Source organism: Pteropus medius, unplaced genomic scaffold (assembly GCF_902729225.1).
Source record: "Pteropus medius unplaced genomic scaffold, Ma_sr-lr_union100, whole genome shotgun sequence".
NCBI lineage: Eukaryota > Metazoa > Chordata > Mammalia > Chiroptera > Pteropodidae > Pteropus > Pteropus medius.
In genome coordinates, this window is record NW_024344378.1 from 19,617,193 (window position 1) to 19,639,055 (window position 21,863).

A 21,863-nucleotide genomic window follows, 5' to 3' on the forward strand; every position below is an offset into this window, starting at 1 on the left:
ATCCATCACCATACATAGTTACAAAACTTTCTTCTGATGAGAACTTTTAAGATGTACTCTCTTAGTGACTTTCAAATATACAGTATGGTATTATTTACTATAGTCACCATGCTGTACATTACATCCCCATGACTTATTTATTTTATAACTGGAAGTTTGTACATTTTGATACCCTTCACCCTCAATCCCCTTCCCCTCTGGTAACCACCAGTCTGTTCTCTGTCTGTATTTATGAGCTTAGTTTTTTGTTTGGTTTTGTTTTGATTCGATTGTTTGTTTGTTTGTTTTTAGATTCCACATATCAGTGAAATCACACAGTGTCTTTCTCTGACTATTTTCACTTAATATAATGCCCTCAAAGCCTATCTATGTTGTTGCAAATGGCAAGATTCCATTCTTTTTTTATGGCTGAGTAATATTTCATCGTATATATGAATCACATCTTCTTTATCCATTCATTATGGACATTTAGGTTGTTTCTGTATCTTGGCTATTTTGAATAATGCTACAGTGAACATGGGAGTGTATATATCGCTTCGACTTAGTGTTTTAGTTTTCTTCAGATAAATACCCAGTAGTAGAATTGCTGGATCATATGGTACTTCTATTTTAAATTTTTTTCAGGAACTTCCATATTGTTTTCCGTAGTGGCTGCACCAATTTACATTCCCACCAGCTATGTATGAGCTTTCCCTTTTCTCTACATCTTTGCCATCACCTGTTATTTACTGTCTTCTTGATATTAGATAGCCATTCTAACAGGTGTGAGATGATATCTCATTGTGGTTTTTAAAGAAATTTTTATATTTTCATTTTTTCTATTATAGTTGACATACAGTATATTAGTTTCATGTACACAACACAGTGATTAGATATTTATATAGCTTATGAAATGATCACCCTGACAAATCCAGTACCCATTTGACATCCTGCATAGTTATTACAATACTACTGACTATATTCCCCATGCTATATTCTACATCCCCATGACTATTTTTTACTACCAATATGTACCTCTTAATCCCCCTCACCCTTTCACCCATCTCCCCATTCCCCCAATCCAGCAACCATCAAAATTCTCTCTGTATTTATGAGCTTGTTTCTGTTGTTTGTTTATCTTGGTCTCTAGATTCCACATATGACATTGCTGTTCTCTGTCTGACTTACTCCACTCAGTACGATACCCTCTAGGTCCATCGATGTTGTTGCAGATGGCAAGATTTCATTCTTTTTTATGGCTAAGTAATATTCGTTACATATATGTACCATCTCTTTATCCATTCATCCATTGATGGACACCCAGGTTGCCACCATATCTTGGCTATTGTAAATAATGCTGCAATGAACATATAGCAGATACACACGTCCCTAAGAAGTAGTGTTTTGAGTTTATTTGGATATATACTCAGAAATGGGATTACTAGGCCTTCTTTGTCACATGTTATAGCCTTTGTATTAATGTCTGTTTTGTCTGGTATAATAAGTATTGCTACCCCAGCTTTATTTGTTTGTTTCCGTTTTCATGAAATATCTTTTTCCATCCTTTTATTTTGATTCTCTGTGTATCTTTTGATCTGGTTAGTCTCTTGTATGTGGCGTGTGTAGGGGCCGTGTTTTCTTATCTGTTCAGCCAACCTATGTCTTTCGATTTGAGCATTTAATTCCTTTACATTTAAAGTAATTGTTGATAGATATGTACTTATTGCCATTTTATTATTCATATTTTTTATCCTTTTCCCCTCCTCCTCCTCCTCCTCCTCCTCCTTCTCCTCCTTTCTTTCTTCTTCTTCTTGTCCCTTTAACATTTCTTGAACTCTAGCTCTTTCTTCTCTGGGAAGCTCTTTCTTTATCTGTCCTTCAATTCCAAATGACCACTTTGCTGGGTAGAGGAATCTCAGTCGTAGGTCCTTGCTTTTCATGGCTTTGAATATTTCGTGCCAGTCCTTTCTGGCCTGCAAAGTTTCTGTTGCAGAATCCGCTGACGGTCTTATGGGAGCTCCCTTGTAGGTAACTAACTGCTTTTCTCTTGCTGCTTTTAAGATTCTCTCTTTGTCTTTAACCTTTGGCATTTGAATTATGTGGTGTCTTGGTATGGGCCTCTTTATGGGCCTCTTTGGGTTCGTCTGGTTTGGGACTGTGCTTCCCGGGCTTGTATGTCTATTTCCTTCACCAGGTTAGGGAGGTTTTCTGTCATCATTTCTTCAAATAGGTTTCAAATTTCCTGTTGTCTCTCTTCTCCTTCTGGTACCCCTATGATGTGAATGTTGGTACTCTTGATGTTGTCCCAGAGGCCGCTTAAACTAACCTCATCTTTTTGGGTTCTTTTTTCTTGCTGCTGTTCAGAGTGGGTGTTTTCTGCTACCTTATCTTCTAATCACTGATTCGATCTTCTGCTTCATCTAATCTACTGTTGATTCCCTCTAATGTATTCTTCATTTCAGTTATTGTATTCTTCATTTCTGACTGGTTCTTTTTTATGGTTTCTATTTCCACTTTTATGCTTTTTATCTCTTTGTTGGTGTGTTGGTTCTGGGGCCTCTTGGGAGAGGCTCTGGTGCAGGCCAGAGTCATCTACTGCCTCTGCCCTGTCCATGGGCACTTGGTATGAACTACGAAGTGATCTACAGATGTCTTCCACTTGTGCTGGGCTTGGAGGTACCTAGGAGAGGCTAAGCTATGAACTGAGGCAGGCTGCCACTAGTGCCAGTCTTGGGGCTGCTTCGCAAGCAGTACGGGGCATGCCAAGGTCAAGTGCTGCTTGTTTGAGGTTTGTGAACCTTTGAGAGATTTTAGGAAGGTCTGCAACCTGAGCCAAGACAGGACATTTTCATGGAAAAGTCAATGGAAGTAGCTTTGGTAGGCCTGAAGGTTGGGTGGGATGGGGGTCACAGGGAATCACCAGGGTGAGGTGAATGGTGTTAGCTATGTAGATGAAGATTCAGATATGGCAGCTGCTTGCATTTGCAAGCTGTGTTAGAGGAGGCTTCAACAAAAGAACAGTGCCCTCTGCCAGCACTTCTCTCTGGGAGAAGCTGCCCCTCCAGCCCTCACCCTGCAGCCAGACAATTCAGGTCCTCCCCATATGTCCCTGGTGCCTTTTGAGCTGCTGCCCCAGTGCTAGAGCTCAGAACAAGTCAGTCCGTCAGCAAGTAAGTCCATGCATGGCCCCTTTCAGAAGAGCACCTGGGACTCCAGCAGCCCTCTATCTCACTCAGCCATAAACTCCACTGATTTTCACAGCCAAAAGTTATGGGGACTTCTCTTTCTGGCACTGGGCCCTGGGCTGGGGTGCCTGGTGTGGGGCTGGGATTCCTCGCTCCTCTAAGGGGACGTTCACAGCCGAGATATCTCCCCTGATTCTCAACCATCATATGTGGGTGTTGGGCCATTCCATTTTGTGTCTTAGCCCCTCCTACCAGTCTCGATGTGGCTTTTCTGTATGTCCTTAGTTATATGACTCCTGTACAGCTAGACTTCAGGTGATTCTCAATGATGGTGGTTCTGTAGATTAGTTGTAATTTTGATGTGATTGTGAGAGGAGGCCAACACAATGTTTACCTACTCTGCTATCTTGACCGGAACCCTCACTGTGGTTTTGATTTTCATTTTTCAGATGATTTGTTATGTTGAGCATCTTTTTCATGTGCCTATTGGCTATCTGTATGTCTTCTTTTGAAAAATGTCTATTCAGGTCCTCTGCCCATTATTTTTCCCATTTAGTGGGTTGCCTTTTTATTTTGTTGATGATTTCCTTAGCTGCACAGAAGCTTTTTAGTTTGATGTAGTTTCACTTGTTAATTTTTTATTTTCTTGCCCTTGCTTTTGGAGTCAGATCCAAAAAAGTCATTGCTCATAACTGATGTCAACAAGCTTACCGCCTTTGTTTTCTTCTAGGAGTTTTATTGTTTTAGGTCTTACATTCGAGTCTTTAATCCATTGTGAGTTAATTTTTGTGTATGGTGTAAGATAATAGTGTAATTTCATTCATTTGCATGTGGCTTTCAAGTTTTCCCGTCACCATTTATCAAAGAGAGTATTCTTTCCTCATTGTATATTCTTGGCTTCTTCCTGTAAAAAAGAAAAAAAAAAAAATATATATATATATATATATATATATATATATATATATATATATATATATATCTTATTATGCTTTAGTTTGATGAACCAAATTGTGTTTATCTTCCCTTCCCTGATCGTGCAGCTTTAGTTCTGGGCACCTGCTTCCTGCCCAGCCTTTATAGGCAGGCATTACTATGGATGGCAGGCCCTATAAGTCTATTCTTACCCTTGTCACCAATGTGACTCTCACCTTCTGATGTGTGTGCAGCATTCAGGTGTATGTTTCCCCAGCTACAAAGTGAGATGTTTGCTAGAAAGAACATGATTTCTTTGCCTCTCTGTTTTTTTTCCTTTCCAAGCACATCTATTTCCTTTTCTTTTGGGTGGACCAGGGTGCTCTGGAATCTTGGGAACTGGCCGCCTCACACTTTCACCTGCCAAGCCTCTGTCTCTCCTCTTCCTGACTTCTGGTGACCTCCTGTTCCCACTCCACTGGTCCCTCCCTCACAGTGCTGTCACTGCACTACTGCTCCTGGCTTTCCCTGGCTGAGTGAGTTTGTGTGACCTTCGCACTGCATTCATGCTTTGGGACTTAGCTGCTGTAATGATGTCAGTGGCACAGGTTAGCAGATGGCAGCAGCAGCAATGAGACCTGACATGTTCTAATGACTCCCTTCTTCCCACCCTTGCTGGCTAAGCCGATAGAGGGGCAAGGATTTCCTTGAAGCATTTTTTTGGGGGGGCAAGGGATATTGGGGGGCCCCCAGGTGCTGATGAGGCCTGTGACCTTTGCTGCTATAATATCAGTGTTTCACAAGCAGGGCAGTTTGGGAGCCCACTTGCAGCCCATCAAAAATTGATTTAATTGCAATTTTTCCTCCAATTAGGAGCACTGGAGCCTGACTAATTGGAGTAATAGAGAGTAATAAGGCTCAGATAAAAAGCCTTCCTCGGCGGCCTTTGTATCTCGTGTCAGTGCCTGTCAGAGGTCAGAGAGCTTGCATATTCTATTAGGCAGCCCAGCCTTCATTTGTACAAATTAGTTTACCCAACAGTAATTAAAATGCCAATGCGGGTTGAAGAGAACTGAATACACTTGATGGGCATGTTGGTGAATGATGTGACAGCTCTGGTGGCCTCCCTTGCCAAAGTGTGTCAGCCCCGGCTCAGAGGCGGCTGGGGCCTGGGCCAGCTGGGCGGCTCTGGGCCAGCCACGGGGCCCAGCTGCTAAGTACGCCTCTTCTGCTGCCCCTACTCAGAGCCACTCTGGCTCTCCTTTCTTCTTCCAGGTAGAGTCATTTGTTCATTTGTCCATTCCTTCATTCAACAAGCATTTGAATTTTCAGTTTACGCCAGGCATTATATCAGGTGCTGAGGAGAGAACTTACAGGGCCAGGGGTGTAAAATCACTTGGTTCTGGAATCAGGACTGACTGGGTTCAAATTTCCAGTCCTTCTAGTTGCTCCCTGTGTGAGCCAGAACAAGGTATATTACTGCTCTGTGCCTCGGTTTCCTTGTCAGCGAAATAGGGAAAGTGGTACCTATTGCATGGGGTTATGAGGATTAGATGGGATAATGCTTTTGAAATACTTTCTCAGAACCTTGCACATAGTAAGTGCTCAATAAATTACTTGTGTAATTAAGAGGGCCTAAAATAGGCAGAGGCAGCAAGAATCTACCTTCTTTTCATCCTGCCCACACCCAGTTTATTTCCCTTTTTACCTTCCTCTTCTCTTTTCTGTATCTTATTGTTTTCTATTCCTCAAAATGAGTACGAGAACCCCTAGTTCTCTTGGTGTCTACCTCTGATATGAGGGTTCCTACGTCTACTGCTTGGGCTTATGGTGATCTCTGTCATTGCCAGGAGGCCAGTAAGGTACGCTGGAGATCTGGGCATAGGATGAGAAATAGTAGAAGGCTGGCTGCTGGTAAGCACTTTCTTGTCTAAAAGAGTAGAGTTTATTGAGTCAGAATGACTTTTAGACCCTTAAACTGAGAGACTGTGTGCACTTGTGTGAGAGCGCGTGTGTGTGTGTGTGCGCATACATGTGTTTTGACATTAATATTTAAGGACTGTTGCTACTTCTCATCTATTTTCTGGTTTTGGTGCTTATGAGGGACTTCACTGCCCCAATGATGTGTGACTGTGTCATGTTTCATTCAGGCAGGTCTGAGTCTGCTGATTTGGAAATTATTCTTTTAAGAAGCAGAGGGACCCCCTTCACAGCCCGTATGCTTCTCAGCCTTGTTGTCTGTGAGCTTCGGAAAGCCCTTTCAGTTCAAGTCCACAGTTTTGTCCTGAGTGCCTCTTCTGGGCCAAGCACTGTGCTGGGCATTGGAGTACACAAGAGCCACCAAATGGCTCCATGATCTCAAAGAGAAGGTGGGAAGATAACCTCCAAATACCATTTGTCCAGTGAAGGTGAGATCAAAGTGTGGTAGTTTAGTGGCTGCTGGCACTCCTATGGGTTGAGAGGCAGCTGGGATGACTCAGAGGAATGATGGTCAAACCACCTGGGGAGCAGCTTCTACCTCTGTCTGTTCATTACAGGTTTGCTGTCCCTGTTCCTGGGCAGTCTCCATGGTTCTGGTGTGAGTCCAGGTGTGTGTTCCCAGTGGGACCTGGCTCCAAATCTGCTCGACTGTTGCTTACATGGTTTTTTACTGTATTAAATTTCATTAAACTCTTAAGTCCTCATAAGTGCCAGGAAGACTCTCTACTTTTCCTCTTTTTCTTCCTGCTTCACATGGTAAAACAAGGGGAAAGTACAGCTTGTAAAAAGAAATGTTTGTGAGTGTCATGTCCAAGCAATTAAGAAAGGTTTTTGTGGGGTATGAAGATGAGAGGCACTCCTGGTGGCGGATGGACAGGGCCAGGGTGGGCGGCCAGGCAGCAATAGAGAAGGACAGGAGTCCCAGGGGAAGGTGTTCCCATCTCTACCCCAGCCTGCTGGGAGGTCAGAGCTGTGAGAGTGGCAAGGATTCAGGTTCCAGGTTCCTCCCACCTCTCTTTCTATTGACTTACCTTGACGCTAATTTAGGCCTGTGGCCAGAGGCCTGCTACAGGCCTCCCTAAGAAATGTCTGTGCTGGCGCCCCTCACCTGGCCCCTACTCCTCAAAAGTCTAGAGAGCCCAATTGCCCGCTCGAATGATTTCCAAGTGGCTATTATGTTTCCAACCCAAGGTAATTGGCTTTACCAATTATTAATGGATTACCCTCAAGAAAAAAATGTCAGGGGGAGGGAGGTGAGGACAATACCTCCTGGCTTTGTAGTTTGGGGCTTTATTGTCCAGCAGCCGCTTCCCAGGCTGGGAGTCACTTGGGGCATGACAGAGTGGCTGTTTTGGCACACCACACTAGTTTAGTGGCTGCTGGCACTCCTATGGGTTGAGAGGCAGCTGGGATGATGGAGTATGTCCACAGAGGAAGTCTTGGCTTGAGGCATGGAAGCCCCAGGGTGGCTCACGTGGCCATTTTGTCAGTCTGGGGCTGAAAAGCAGACACCTGTCCTGCAATTTTGATTGTTAATCAGTGGCTTGGGCAATGCCTGCCCTAACATCTCCCCCATCGGTAATTGGCAGGCCAACTCACCCCCAGCCAAAGCCACTGGCTTCTTCCGAGCCCTCTCTGCGGAAATCCATCTCCCCATTGACATGCTTGGGATCAGAGAGCCACAGGTGCTAGGCAGGGCCAGGGCGGATGGGCTGCTGCCCCACATTGCTAAAGTGTCATTAATATGTCCAGTACCCCTCCCCCTTTGCCTGACAAGTAGAGACATGGCCATTCCCTGCCCCAGGGCTCCTGAGTGACATAACTGCTTTCAACAATCATGCTCTTGGTTTAGGTTTTCAAGCCCTGGGTTCCTGCTGGCTTCCTCTCCCCACCCCTGCCAAATCCTCTAACAAAGGAATGGCCTGGCGCATAGGTTCAAGTTCTAGTCCTAGCACTACAGCCACCCTGGCTCATTGCATAGGTCCTACTCACTGGGCTTGTGCTTGCACTTAAAATGAAACCCTGTAGATTGTATATGTTGAACATTTAGGGGTTTAAGAGACACTCTGGGAAATGTGGTCACATTGTTTCTTCTCACCTGCCTCTTGGCAGTGTCTGTTGTTGTCCTCTAAACCAGGGGTCCCCAACCCTCGGGTCCCAGACCTGTACTGGTCCGTGGCCTGTTAGGAACTGGGCTGCACAACAGGAGATGAATGGTGGGTGAGTGAGCAAAGCTTCATCTGTATTTGCAGCTGCTCCCAGTGCTGGCATCACTGCCTTAGCTCCATGTCAGACCATCAGGCATTAGATTCTCATAGGGCACTGGTCCCTGGTGCCAAAAAGGTTGGGGACCTCTGCTCTAAACACTCCCTGACTCCCATCACACTCCACAGCAGCCCTGGCTCCCTGGTCCCTCACATTCCCTCCCATTCCCTCCCATTCCCTCCCATACTCTCCCACTAGCACTTTTTCATTTACTCACTTTTCATAGTTTTTTTTTTTACTCTCTTATTTTTGGTGCCTTTACATCCGCCCTGTGTTTGTACCATATTACCAGATTCCTTGAGCTCTTAAAACCTTCAGGAATGCCTCCCAGCCACCCTCAATTCTGACCAGGGCATTACCCTCCAGCACCTAACAGCCTATTCCCAGGAGACTGTTTCTGTGCCATGGCTTTGTGAACTTCATATAGCTGAAGCCTAACAGGCTTACTCTCCCTTGGCCTCAGAGTTGCTCATCTAGGGACCTGTTTTTGTCATGGTCAGAGACCACACCAGCTGGGTTGGAGTGGCAAGCTCAGCTATCATTGAACCTGTGGCTCCTGTGGCCAGGCAGCACTGGGAGGTTACAGCCCTCACCATGCTTCTAGTGGTCTTCCTACAACTTCTCTGATGGCTCTCGTGGCTGCTTCTCTCATCCTGGCTTAAACCCAGAAGCCCCTGGAAAATGAATATGGCACCTCTAATTGTGTAGCGATTTCCACTACAAGTTCTGACAAGCCAGACCTGACTCTGCTCTCCTTTTGTTTGGCAGCTCTTTTGTGACAGGGACAGCTTGCTGTGGGCACTTCTCACCCCTAAGAATCTGGGACCTCAACAGGTAAGAGATTCCTGGACCCACCATGGCTTGCTGTGAGGGTGGGGTGGAGTTGCCGGGGAGGCAGTAGAGAGAGCTGGCTGAGCCTGGGCCTGCTTCAGTGGGCTGCCCAGTGCTGCAGGAGAAGGCTGGGGCAGACTCCTGCCCCGCAACCCACTGACAGCCTCTGCTGTGTCACCTCACAAGAAATCGGTTAGCTTGAGGAGACTGTTGAAGTAATTTATAATAGGTAAATAATTTCATATTAAATTTATAATAAGTTTGGATTTATGATACTTTTTTTCTGAGGAGTGCTTAACTATGTGGCTACATAGAATTTCATCTAAAGATGATTTTTGTAAAATAAAGACATTTTAGAAGTGGCCTACAGATGCATAAAAAGGATTATACGGAAAAGTTAAAATAGATCCAGGTTTTATTCGCAATTCTCTGCCTTGGCAAGCTTGACACATTCCCATCTAATTTTCTGCCATTCTATTGTGTGTGTGTGTTTTTAACTTTTTATTTTGAAATAATTACAGATTCATAGGAAATTATAAAAATAGGACAGCAAGGTACCTGTGTAACATCTTACATAACATTATATCAAAACCAGGAAATTAACATTGGTACAGACCATAGACTTTTATTCAGATTGCACGTGTGTGTGTGTGTGTGTGTGTGTTTCCTTGCAATTTTATCCTGTGTGTAGATTCAAGTAACCACTACCACAATCAAGATACAGACTGTTTGTTCCATCAGCACAGAGGTCCCTCATGTACCCTGTAGAGTCACACCTATTCTCTCGTCCTTTCCCTAATCCTTGGCAACCACTTACGTGTTCTCCATCTCTATAATTTTGTCATTTTTAAAGTATTATATAAATGAAATAATATAATATGTAACCTTTTGAGATTTACTTTTTGCACCTTTAACAGCATAATTCTCTTGAGACCCATAGACGTTGTTAACACGTATCAATAGCACTTTTCTTCTTATTGCTCGGTAGTACATTGCCTGGAATGGATATACCAAAGTTCCTGTTGAACAGAATTCACCCACTTAAGGACATCTGGGTTGTTTTCAATTTTTTGACTATTGCAAATAAAGTGAACACTTGTGTGTATAGGCTTTTGTGTGGACATATGTTTTCGTTTCTGTGGGATTAATGCCCAGGAGTACAATTGCCAGGTCATTTGGTTTAGTTTTCTTATCTGTCAAACTATTTTGAGTATCTTTACCACTTTATATTCCGACTCCAATGTATGAAAGATCTAGTTTCTCCACATCCTATTGGCATTTGGTATTGTCACTTTTTGTTTGTTTGTTTGTTTGCTTCAAGTCTGAGAACTCTTTACCTTGCTCTAGGCACCTACATTCTGGTTTTCAATGCTGTAGTTTACAGCAGTGGTGAGGATGTGCTCACCTCACCTGCCTCCTGCTTCAGCTGCTCTAGCTTGTCTTCTCCTTTTCTCTCCATGTCCCAGGGAAAGTATTAGCCATATATCTTCTTATGAAAAACCCATTGTATCGTCAGTCTTTCCAAAAGATTTTTTTGTACTACATGAGATGTCTTAATTAAATGTGTTTTTTTCTACAACATTCTCTTCGTCATTCAGCTGCAGGGATAGGAACCTCATGACTTCACCAAACACCACATTATATCTCTGAATAGCTCTACGGGTTAGAATGCCTACCCTTCATCAAGGATTGGTCTTCCTGGAACTGTGATCCTGACAAGAAGCAAGTTGAACCTCTCTTCTGAAGACAGGCCTTTCAATTTCAGAAAGCTTTGGTCCTGTTCCTTCAGGGTCTTATCATTTTCAGGCCAAAAGTCTGAGGCCCTTTAATTGTTGCTCATAAACAGAGTAGATCAGTTAGGGTGCATATGGCTGTAAGTAATGAAGGCCTAATTCAAAGTAGCTCAAACAATAAAGGGATTATTAATGTCTTAAATAACAAGGAGTCCAGAAGTTGGATGGTTGGCTGGCTCGATGGATTTAATAGCTCAGTGAGACTGTGAAGGCCCATTTTCTCCTCAGCTTCCTGCTTTGCCACCCCAGTCAAGATGGGCTGTTGCCCTTGCCCACAGGCTTGTTTACAAAATCATAAGGCAATTCATAAGGCAATATCCAAAGGGAAGAAGAAAGGAGGAGGGCGTGTCCCTGCTGGGGCCTCCTTTTAAAATGAGGAAGCCCTTCCTAGGAGCCCCCAAGCAGACTTCTCATATTTAATGAGCCAAAAGTATATGCCAGTACTCACCCTAAATCAAACGCTGACACAGGAAATGGAATGACCAGTCAAGATTCACCTTCTGGGCAGTGGGGGATGGAAGAGGTAGGCACAGAATCAGGGTTTGGTCAGCAAGAAAGAAAGGAATAGCTGGATGGGTGACCTACAGTTTTTTTCTCACACTGGTTTCAGGACCGTTCTCATCTGAAAGTTTCTCTAATTTATCTGGTTTGTTCTCTGTTGAAATGGATTATTCATAACTGAATAGTGAACATAGCAGGTGTGGGCTGATGAGTAGCAGGTGCTATTACCTCTCTTATTGGAGATCTACTTTAGTTACTTCAGTTGATCGCATCACACTGTTGTCAGCATAGCTAAAACTTCCAAGGGTTCCTTTGTTCTGTAGGCCCTGAGATGTTGGAGGTCTTGCAGTCTGTGAAAGTTATTTCCATGGCTCGCCCTACCAAACTCCTGTTTCTGGCAACTTCTTGCTTCTGAATGGGGATGGGGCAGAAGGAACTCTTCCTCTGGTGTGTCATGAGGCTGTGAGGAGCTGCAGAGGGAGCACAGGCTGTGTAGTCAGACAGACCTGGGTTCCAGAATTGACTCTGCTGCATATTAATTCTGTGATCTATGGGCCTCTCTTGGCCTCAGTTTCTACATTTGTAAATGGAATTTAATTATCCCTACCAATAGAACTAGTAGAAAAAAAATTTTTTTTGAAAAAGTACCCACACAATGCCTGTCACCATGGGGACAGTCAACCACTATAAGCTGTCTCCTTCCCTCTCTTCCTCTCCATCTACATCTGTCTTCCACATTGGTACCTTGGAGTTTGTGGAGGCTCAGCCTTTTAATCCTGCAAATATTTGTGGCCTGTGACAAGTGGAGGGGGAATTGAACCTGCTGACCCTCATATCACAGAGCAGGCTGTAACAGTAAGGCTGTATGTAGGTCACAAAATGGGCATTTCTGCTGAAAGTCAGTTTTGTGTAGTTACGTAGCTAGATCTTATCCTTGGCATCATGGCTGGCCAGGGCTCGGGATGGCGGACAAGCTAGGGGATGGGGTGGGCACACCACTGTGGCCCAGCTTTATCTCGAGAGTTGAGTAATCTTCGAGTGGCCTCTTTTGGCTGTGGTTGCCTTAGTGGGGGGTATGCCCGGGCACAGATTTATGATCAGGATGGACTTCTAAGGCACTAACCCCTTGAATGGCATTCTCTTATAAAATCTCTAGACCTCACTAATTCCAAACACTGGGTTTTTACAGAACCCAGAAAGAACCCAAGTGAGAATGGGCACAAGACAGCTATGGCTTCAATTTTCACTAAAGCCAGACAAGAAACAACCATTATATTCTCTGGCCAGCCTGTGGCAGGGCTGCCTTGATGTCACTTGGCATTGCCTTCTCTCTAGCCCCTATACTCCCCTTCTTACCACTGAGAGGAGTCGGGCCTTGTTTAAACATCTCTCCTGTCCCCAGGGGAGCTTGGAGGACCAAGAGGTGTGGGGATCGAGGGAAAGATATGCTGGTGGAGACATCCGCTTTTGGTGGGAGGAAATGGATGGACAGGACGACTGTCTGTAGCTGTCTTTCCCAGAGAAGCCTGAGCAGATAATAAAGCCATGTAGAAAATAGGATTAAGGTAATGAACAGGCAGGACAGAGTTTGATCTTTCAATAAGGCCAAAGCCTGACTGACAGGCCAATCTGGAAGGTGGAGCGACATCACTGGCAGGACTCAGTGGCGGGGCGGTGTGCGATGCTAGAGGGATTCTTTCGCTTTTAACCTGTCACCACTGAAACTTGAGGAGCACTGGGATTTTCTCTTTTATGTGTGTACAATGACTGGGGGGAGGCAGTACTGGAGGGGCAGTTTTGCTCTGAGCATCACTCCCCCAGGGGCTGCCCTCAGGAAGATGGCGGGGGCTAGGACACAGCTTGAAGGTATAGGTGCCCTAGTGGGCACCAGTGCTCCCTTGTGCATCTGTGCCTCTCAGTAGCCATCCTCAGGCAGCAGCTTCTCAATGCCTGGGAACTCCTTTCAAGGTCACCCTGGCTTCTTCAGCCCTTCATTCCATCAAGTCCACTGGAGACTCTTCCTATGGACTGGAGAAGGGGAGGTCCTGGCTGAAGCACACACGTCCTAGGGTAGCTATGGCAGAGAGCCATTGCTTATATGTCAGAGAATGGGCTGTCCCCTTCTCCCTTCATCCTTTCTACCATTTTCTCTCCTGGAGCTGGGGACCACGGGTTGGGCCCAAGGATGGGATTTCTAACTTGTTTAAACCAGAGAGATAGAAAGTTGGAGTCCTCTACCCAATTTGCAGGTGTCAGCATGTTTCTGCTTCTGAGGGTGGATAGTCTTCAGACCCAGTCCCAGCTCCTAAGGGGTCCATCTTGACAAATAGCATAGAGTATGCTTAGCTAGGCACTGGGGTCCCATTAGGCCCCAAGGTATTGTGCCAAAGCCATCCTAATTCCTGAACCTGGGGTCTGGAAGAATCAAGGCCCATATTGTGTATTCTGTCTGCATTTGGGCAGGGCCCTGGGCTAGGCTACAGGGAAGGTGTTGTCTGTGTGGGGCCTGCCTCCCATCTGCAGGAAGGCCTAGGAGGAGGAGGTTTGACTGGCCTGACATCACACACACCCCTCTCCCTGGGGAACTTATCTTGGGTCTGTGGATTGAGCACAGGAGCTGAATATCAGGGCATCTACTGGCATTCGGAATGGCAAGGGGTGCCAGGCTTCAGCCTTTCTAACCGTCTGCAGGAGGAATTAGTGTCCTGAGTGCAGAATGGTCTGCTCTGAGGGCACCATTAGTGCCCATCCCTCCCAGGTGTGGCTTTGTTTCCGCCCCAGGCCCTCCGCCTCCTCCCGGGTAGGGGGCCTGGCCCTCAGTCAGGCTGATTACGGGAATTGCCCCTCTTTAAAGTACCTGCCTTCTTTGAAAGTATTACTGACAGCTTTTTTCATTTTCTTTTTTCTTTACCTCTTTAAGGAACCCTGTAATTTCTTTCTCTTTCTTTCTTTCTCCCCACCTCTTTCCTTTTTCTTTCTTGTCCCCTCTGTCCCCCTGAACTCTTTGAAATTGGCTCTCTGCCTGCTGACACCAAACTGATACTTTGCGTTTCACTTCTCCTTATCCCTTTATGGCAACAGATGTTGAAATTTTGTATCCTTTTATCTGCCCGGCTGCCCCTTCCTGTAATTACGGTCCCCTTGTTAGCAGTACAAAGTGGGCTGCCCGGCTGCCTGGCCTTTGAGCCATTGTGTCTGAACACGTGTGCGTGGGTGGGTGCTGGGGTCGTGCACGTGTACACACATGCATGTGAAGGGCTGTGTGCTGGCGAAGGGCCCTTCTTGGGACCAGGGCAGGTGAAGCTTCCATGGGCTTCTCCTTGTCTCCACCACTTTGTGGTTACATTTGGGACCTATCTGTTTCCTTTCTTCTTTTGGTTTCCCCACTAGAGGGCTGGACTAGGAAAAGCACTCCCTGCTTAAAAGTCTTGTGGCCCTCTGCCATTCGTCGAGTTCATACCCGCTGAGCAATGTGTCCACCATGAACTGGAAGCCAGATCATGCCAGCTTGTTCCTCTCACATATCCATGCCTCTGGCCAAACCAGATTGCCACTAGGTGACCCCATTCTGATCTTCTCCTGTTGCTGGTTCTTCATCAGGGCCATCCCCACTCCTCTGTCATTGCCTGTCACAATGCTATCAGTCATTGAAGAGTTGCTCAATACCCACAGCCAAAATTGGTCTCATATCTGTGCCATTATAAAACTTCCTTTCAGCTCTCTTATGGTACTCACCAGGTCACACTTTGCATTGTTAATTGAATACATGACAGACTTCTTCCCCTCACTGGATTGAAAACTCCTTGAGGACTGGGGCAGTGTCTCCTTCAGTCACATTTCACATCTCTCCGGAGCTTCTTTTAAGCACAATGCCTTGTGTAGAGAAGGTGCTCAGTAAATGGTTGTTGATCAAAGAAAGGAAGAGAGGGAAGGAGGTGGGGAGGAAAGGAGGAAGGAAGGGAGGGAAGAAAAACCTCCCATTTTCTTAGCAACATGTTGGGCCCAGCTTACACCTTCAGGCTTCTGTCTCCTGGGAGCAGAACAGATGTAGGAAAGTGAACTGTTTGTCACCCTCCCATCCTGTCCATCCCCCAAAAGTCATTGTTACATTTCGAGGTAGCGCATGCCAGATGGGGTGTCCTCACACCCATACACATACAGGAATAAGCACCCACCCATATGATCTCCAGAGAACATCGTCAGGAACCCAGTATGTTAACAGTGGCTGTGAAATGGTGTGGGGGTTACAGGCATTCTTAGATGTGGGAGCCAGGGGTACTTCAAGACACTTTAGCACTGGAGGACTTTCTACGGGCTGTGGCTTGTGGTGGGAGCTCAGGCAGGCCAGGCAGGGTGAGGTGTCCAGACGTTGGGATGAAAGGACCCAAGGGCGAGAGGAAGGGAGGGAGAGGAGCAGGGCACTAAGCTTCCTGGCTCTGCAAGGCCCAGGCTGGGGGAGGAGGGGTGTGCCTACCAGGGACTGCAGTCCCGCCCTGCCAGACTTTAGCTTGGCACTCAGGGCCTCTCCCAGATCAGACATCTGGGTCTTCAGGGCCAGCACCTACCGCCCATTAGCTGTCCCCATAAAGATGGTGACAGGGGATCAATGTCTTATTTAAATTTCCTTATCCCTCTGACCTTTAGGAAGTTCCTCTCTATCCTCCCACTTTCCTCCAGCGTCAGTGGAATTTCCTGGGCAGCAGTGTGAGTTGGTCCAGGGAGACCTGTTTCCCTCTTCAAGGGCTGATTCCCTGGGCTGAGGCTGCACATAGCCAAGCTATGGGAACACGCCTCCTTCAGGCTATCGTCCGTCTGATCTCATTCATCAGGCTCACAGGGGCGGCCCCATCTGTCTTTATCTTTCCCTGGGTCGAGAGAGAATTGCTGGAGTCATGCTCTGGGGAGGCTGGGTACTGGAGGCCCCCCAGCCCTCAGCGGCTCCTGGAGGCCCAGGCTTTGTGCACAAGAGTTGGAAGGGAATGGACTTTTTGTCTGGCCTTCTATAGTGACAGATCCAGCCCTTGCTCCTGTCTTGGCCTGGGGCTCTGAGCAGCAGCCCTGTTCCCACACAAGTTGTGGGACAGCCAAGGCTCTGCACCCCGTCCTGCCCCCCACGGTGATAGGCCCAGAAGCATTCTTAACATTCTTTCCAGAGAAAAGGGGTGAAATGTCTGAATTTGGGGGTCACCATGTTATACAAATTGCAATCTAATCGTTTTTACAAGAACACACTTGCATTAAGAAAAGGAGCTGGAGGAGGGGCTGAAGAGACAGACAGCTTGTTTTGTCCCCCTTCCCCCCAAAGGTTGGGGCTATTGTCCACAGATCTTTCTCTCTCCACCAGAGCAGTTGAGCTAGAGTTTTCTAGTTAAATTGGGCCTGGGGTGGGGGCCACGAAGGGCCTACGATGCCATTTCTGTTTGTTTTCCCAAATCAAAGCCCCAGCAGGACTCCTATGGCACTGCTGGGCTGCTATTTGAAGAGACGGGCCATTTCCCAGAGCCTGGTGTGTCAGTTTATGCTCTGAACTTAACCTCACGGGCACTGCACAACAGAGTCTCAAGGGTCCCTGGCCCAGAGGCAAGAGAAATTGTATCTTTTTATTGGCCTATTTAAAGTGTGTGTGGCTGTTTCAGAGAATCAGAGAACAGTGCTGCAGAAAGAAACTTCTCAGACCCTGGCCAGGCTGGGCTGGCAGATGAGGGTCTTTCTGGACTTGTCCTGGTCCTCAGGGGTTGGTGCTCACTCTGGCCCTTGGGTCTCCCTCAGAGGGTAGTGTTCTGTGTTTCTTATTGCAGACACTGTGGCATGACACTTTCCAGTGGTGGCTGGGACACTGGGGCAGGGGTCCAGATTGGCAACTTGGCCTGGGTGTGGCCCCTACGCTGCTGACCCTGCCCAGCCAGGGATGACCAGCCTTCCTTCCTTCTGAGCCCTGGGACCAGGGGTGGGCAGGTAGAGCCATGCTGGGCTTCACGCCCCCAACCCCACTGCCTTTCATCTTCTGTTTCAAACAGACAAACATGAAATTACTTCTGTAGATTAAAGGAGAGAGCTCCTCAGTCATTCCTGAAGGCCTCACTAATGGAGGGGGCAGGGCCCCCAAATCTAGGAGAGGGAGAACTGTGGAGCAAAACAGCCCCTACCCAGTGTGCACAAATGTGCATGTGTACCCGTGAGAACGAGACCAACCCCTCTTGGGGCTCTGGCCTGCTCCAGGGAGGAGGGTGTTGAGTCATGGCCAGGGGCCCGCTGGGAAGGCAGGTCAGTGATCTCTGGGAGAACCTGATCTGGGGAGAAAACTTTTTGCCTGATTCCTCAGGATTCCCCCCCACACACGTACACAGAGGCTTATCGTGATCTACCCTGATAGGAAGAAAGGCACTGCCCTGGGGAGGAGGCTGGGGGCAGAAGTGCTGACTTAGGTCAGCAATGGTGCTACTTGCTGGGGGTTGCTTCACCGTCCAGGGCTCAAAGTGGGCAGAAAGGAACCCACAGCCTCCTCCTTTACTCTTTCAGCCTTCAGGGAAGACAGCGACTCCATGGGGAAGAAGGGAGGTATGGGGTGGAGTCTGTGTGCAGTGGAAGGACTGGAGCTGAGGGCCACATTCACACACATGACTGGCAGCCTCGGTGGCCTCAAGCCCTTTGATGAATACTGCTTGGGCCAAAGCTGGGCTGATGTGACCACAAAGTCCTCCCCACTCCATGCCTGAGCCTCTTACCTGTGTGTCCCTGTGAAGTGTCCAGGGCCTTGTTTCTCCTGTGACGCCATGGAGGAGAGCCCAGCATCTCTTGGTGAAGCTGAGGAATGGGGCCTGAAGGGTGCCTCTCTTCTTCTTCATTCATCTCAGTCATTTGGTATACTCACTGTTCTACCCGTCCCCTAGCCACAGGGATTAGCGGGTGCACTTGATGTTGAGGGGTTGTTGCTAGGGCCAGGAGGCCCCCCTACATGGTTGCCAGGGGTCTGGCATCGGGGCGAGGGGTCTGCCCACTACCGCGGTCACGGAGGGAATTACACAGTCACAAAGAAATTGTTCTTCTCAGTAATCTGCTCTTGGCCACCGGGAGGGGCGAGGATGGGGGAGCAAGCTGGAGCCCAGCAGGCTGGGGGCTGTGATCACAGAGGCGTGCTTGCTGCGGGCCGGGGGCCAGCCGGGCCGGGAACACCAGGGACCAGCCTGCTAAGCTGCTTTCTCAGCGATTTCTCTCCCCAGACACAAAGGTGTTTACTTGTTTTAACATCTCCTAGGACTCTCCTTCTCCCTTTGTGTGGTCTTTATCCCCAATGAGGTTTGAGCCCCAGATTACAGGCGGGAATTAAGGCATTGGACTCAGGCAGCTCAGAACTGCACATGACCTGCAGGATCAAGAAGGGTATAAAATAACCATGTGGGGGTGAGGCTGAGAGGCGACCCCTTCAGCAAGGCTCATTCATCGTCCAGAGAAGAGGCTGGGTGGCGGGTGGCCAGTGTGCAGGTGTGATGGAGGGGCTGCTGGCAGCTGATTGAGGCCTTTAGCTGGCAGTAGGGGCAGGGACTGGAACTGAGGTGCGAGGGGTGGGAGTCCAGAGCATCTCCTCCCTCAGCACCCCTGTTTTCTAAGGGAGTCTAATTTAGCTTAGGAAGGAGAGCTGCATTTCCTCAGGAGATGCCATTTGGAGGTTCAAAAGATCTTTGTAGGCCAAGCTGCTCATTCTCTGCCCCTCCTCTCTCCCCAGTGGGCAGCTGACGACGCACCTAGGCAGTGACTTCCCCGCAGGGGCTGGGGTGCTGGACGTCATGTATGAGTCCCCTTCCACACTTCTGTCCTGTGGCTACGACACCTACGTTCGCTACTGGGACCTCCGTGCCAGTGTCAGGTGCGTGTGTGGGGCAGGACAGGTGATAGGAGCCTTGTGCTGGCCTTAGCCTTCACTCCAGTCCTCAGGGCCCATGGGAGAGGGCACAGAGACTCCATGTCAGGAGCTGGCAAGGAGTGGCTGGCAAGGTCAGATCAAGCTTAGACTCTTCACCTTGAGCAGCCTTGGCCCCGGGGCCTGAGAGACCGTAGCCACCAGGCCCTGATAAAAGCCTCGGGATCTGTCGGGGTGCCATCCCTCAGCATTCTGTCCCAGCCTTTCTTTAGGCCTTTCTACCTCTCTGAAGCCTTATAAGTTCTTTGACATGTAGTTAGCCATGTGAAACACAAATGAAGGCATAACCTGCCCTTGGGTCTGGGGCTTAGCAAGAAAGAGACCTTTACTGAGGCTTTCCCTCAGTAAGGCTGGTTTTTAAAGAATTTGGTGATTCACCTCTCTCTCTCAGCCAGAATGGGGAAGCAGGGGTAGAGGTGGAGGGCAGTCATGAAGCTACCCGTGTCTCCTCTTCCTGGACAGGAAGTGTGTCATGGAGTGGGAGGAGCCCCACGACAGCACCCTGTACTGCTTGCAGACAGATGGGAACCATTTGCTGGCCACTGGTTCCTCCTACTACGGAGTTGTACGACTGTGGGACCGGCGCCAAAGGGCCTGCCTACACGTAGGTGTCCCACCCACCTCTCACCTCCAGGAAGCCAGGACTCATTTTTATAGGCCGCACCTGGGAGTGGGTGTGCCTGGAGAGGGTGGGAGGAAGCCTACAGTGGCACCTGGCCCATTGCACTGGGCCCGGGAATCCTGGGTTCGGGCTCCCCCATCTCCTACTCAGGCCACCCTCGCCATTTTGTCCTCCCTTGCAGGCCTTCCCGCTGACATCGACGCCCCTCAGCAGTCCTGTGTACTGCCTGCGCTTCACCACCAAGCATCTCTATGCTGCGCTGTCTTATAACCTCCATGTCCTGGACTTTCAAAACCCATGACAGTCAGGGCCACCCCAGCCTGTGGGCCAGGGAAACCAGCTACTCAGGGACCTCTCCTGTCTGGAGGGTACAGTGATACCTCCTCCCCACCCCTGTGCCTGTGCTCCCAGACCTGTGACCACAGTGCTCGGGCCCTTAAGCTAAAGGCTGCTGACTCCTGAGGGTCTGGGAGTACCCAGAGGTACAGTCCCTCCCATGAACTAGTTTGGAGAGAAGGGACCTGTTGCTTTGGGAGAATGCAGCTAAACCTGCCGGACCTTGCTTCCTTGTTGGCCAGAGCAAGGATGTGGCCTGGAGAGGCCAGCCCTGTGCACCACGCCCCTTCTTACAGAGCCGGGACAGCTGAGAGTGTGGTGCGGTGCTCCAGCTTTCCCAGTGGTCCCTTTCTGCTCTTTCCCTGGAAGGAGGGGCGAGGCTGCCAGTACCCCTGCTGGCACTGGTCCCCACCTCCTCAGTCAGATCCCACCCTTGACCAAGCTTTTGGGACTGGGGACTCATTCCTGGTCTGGTCTTGCTTTGAAAACAAGAAAGGACAAAGGGAACCCAGCAGTTTTCAGTGAGTTCTGAGCCAGCCCAGCCTCAGACCAGCTGTTGAGACATGCTACGATGTTCATTTTTGTAAAAATAAAGCTTAATTGTTCACAGATTTGGTTTCTCACTGTCTGGGGAGTCCTGGGAGGTCCCAGGGAGAGGGGACAACAGATTCAAATTTGAAGATGTGCATTCTGGGTAAAGGGTTAAGACCAGCCTCTTGGTTCAGTGTCCCAAAGAACAAAGGTTTCTTTTCTTTAAGAAAACCTCTCATTGGCCACCCATCCCTTTGTCCTCCCTGGTGGTGAGGTGGGTGTCACCTGTCGGGGATAGAGAGGGGCCCACGGAAGTGCTCTGGGCTGTCGAGAGCTAAGCTGCTGTCCATCTGCAGTGGTCCTTATTCACCCTACCCCAACATGCACACACTCTTCACAAGGCGACCACCCTTATTCTGGCTTTTCACCCACAGTGTCCTCACATCCTGGGCTCTGTTTCTAAGGTTTCCGCATTTTTAAATAGAAACTTCTCCCTTGCCCACCCTTATTTTAGGGGTTTCCTTTGGGCTACTTCTGCAAGCTAAGGTAGCACAAGGCCCCTTCCAGCCTAGTCGTCTTCTGAGTTTATGAAAACAGTTGGGGAAGACCCTGGCTGTGTCCTCCTAGGGTCAGGGTTCCCCTACCCTCTTTGCCATTTAAGGCCCATGCCTCCCTTTATACTAGGGGTCCCCAACCCCTGGGCCCCAGATTGGTACCAGTCCATGGCTTGTTAGGAACTGGGCCACAGAACAGGAGGTGAGTGGCGGGTGAGTGAGTGAAGCTTCATCTGTATTTGCAGCTGCTCCCCAGTGCTAGCATCACCGCCTCAGCTCCATCTCAAATCAGGCATTAGATTCTCATACGACCACCCGGTCCCTGGTGTCTGAATGGTTGGGGACCACTTTACACGGAAGGTTTTATGTAGAGGGTCCCTAGGATAGAGAATGAAATGTTGCCACCAGCACCTTCCCTGGGGACAGAAGCATACAGAAGTGGACAAGAGGGCAGTC

At 48.3% G+C, this 21,863-nt stretch overlaps 1 protein-coding gene and 1 long non-coding RNA gene across 4 annotated transcripts in view; one reads left to right on the forward strand and one right to left on the reverse strand.

Moving 5' to 3' along the window:
• FBXW4 (F-box and WD repeat domain containing 4) overlaps positions 1–20,933 on the forward strand; it is a 76,382-nt gene extending 55,449 nt beyond the window's left edge. For 2 of the 3 annotated variants that reach the window (XM_039871431.1, XM_039871430.1), the window contains 4 exons: positions 9,090–9,155; positions 19,170–19,310; positions 19,827–19,968; positions 20,168–20,933. In XM_039871431.1, the coding sequence (XP_039727365.1) occupies positions 9,090–9,155; positions 19,170–19,310; positions 19,827–19,968; positions 20,168–20,287 (469 nt within the window). In that variant the 3' untranslated portion in view covers positions 20,288–20,933. The remainder of the gene's footprint in view (positions 1–9,089; positions 9,156–19,169; positions 19,311–19,826; positions 19,969–20,167) is intronic. The other variant, XM_039871432.1, reaches the window with a different exon arrangement.
• On the reverse strand, positions 9,641–17,779 carry LOC120609175 (uncharacterized). Its single transcript, XR_005654690.1, has 2 exons — positions 15,182–17,779; positions 9,641–11,916 (listed from the first exon to the last, which is right to left on the reverse strand). It is a non-coding gene; the product is annotated as an uncharacterized LOC120609175 (long non-coding RNA).
• Positions 20,934–21,863: the final 930 nt, after the last annotated feature.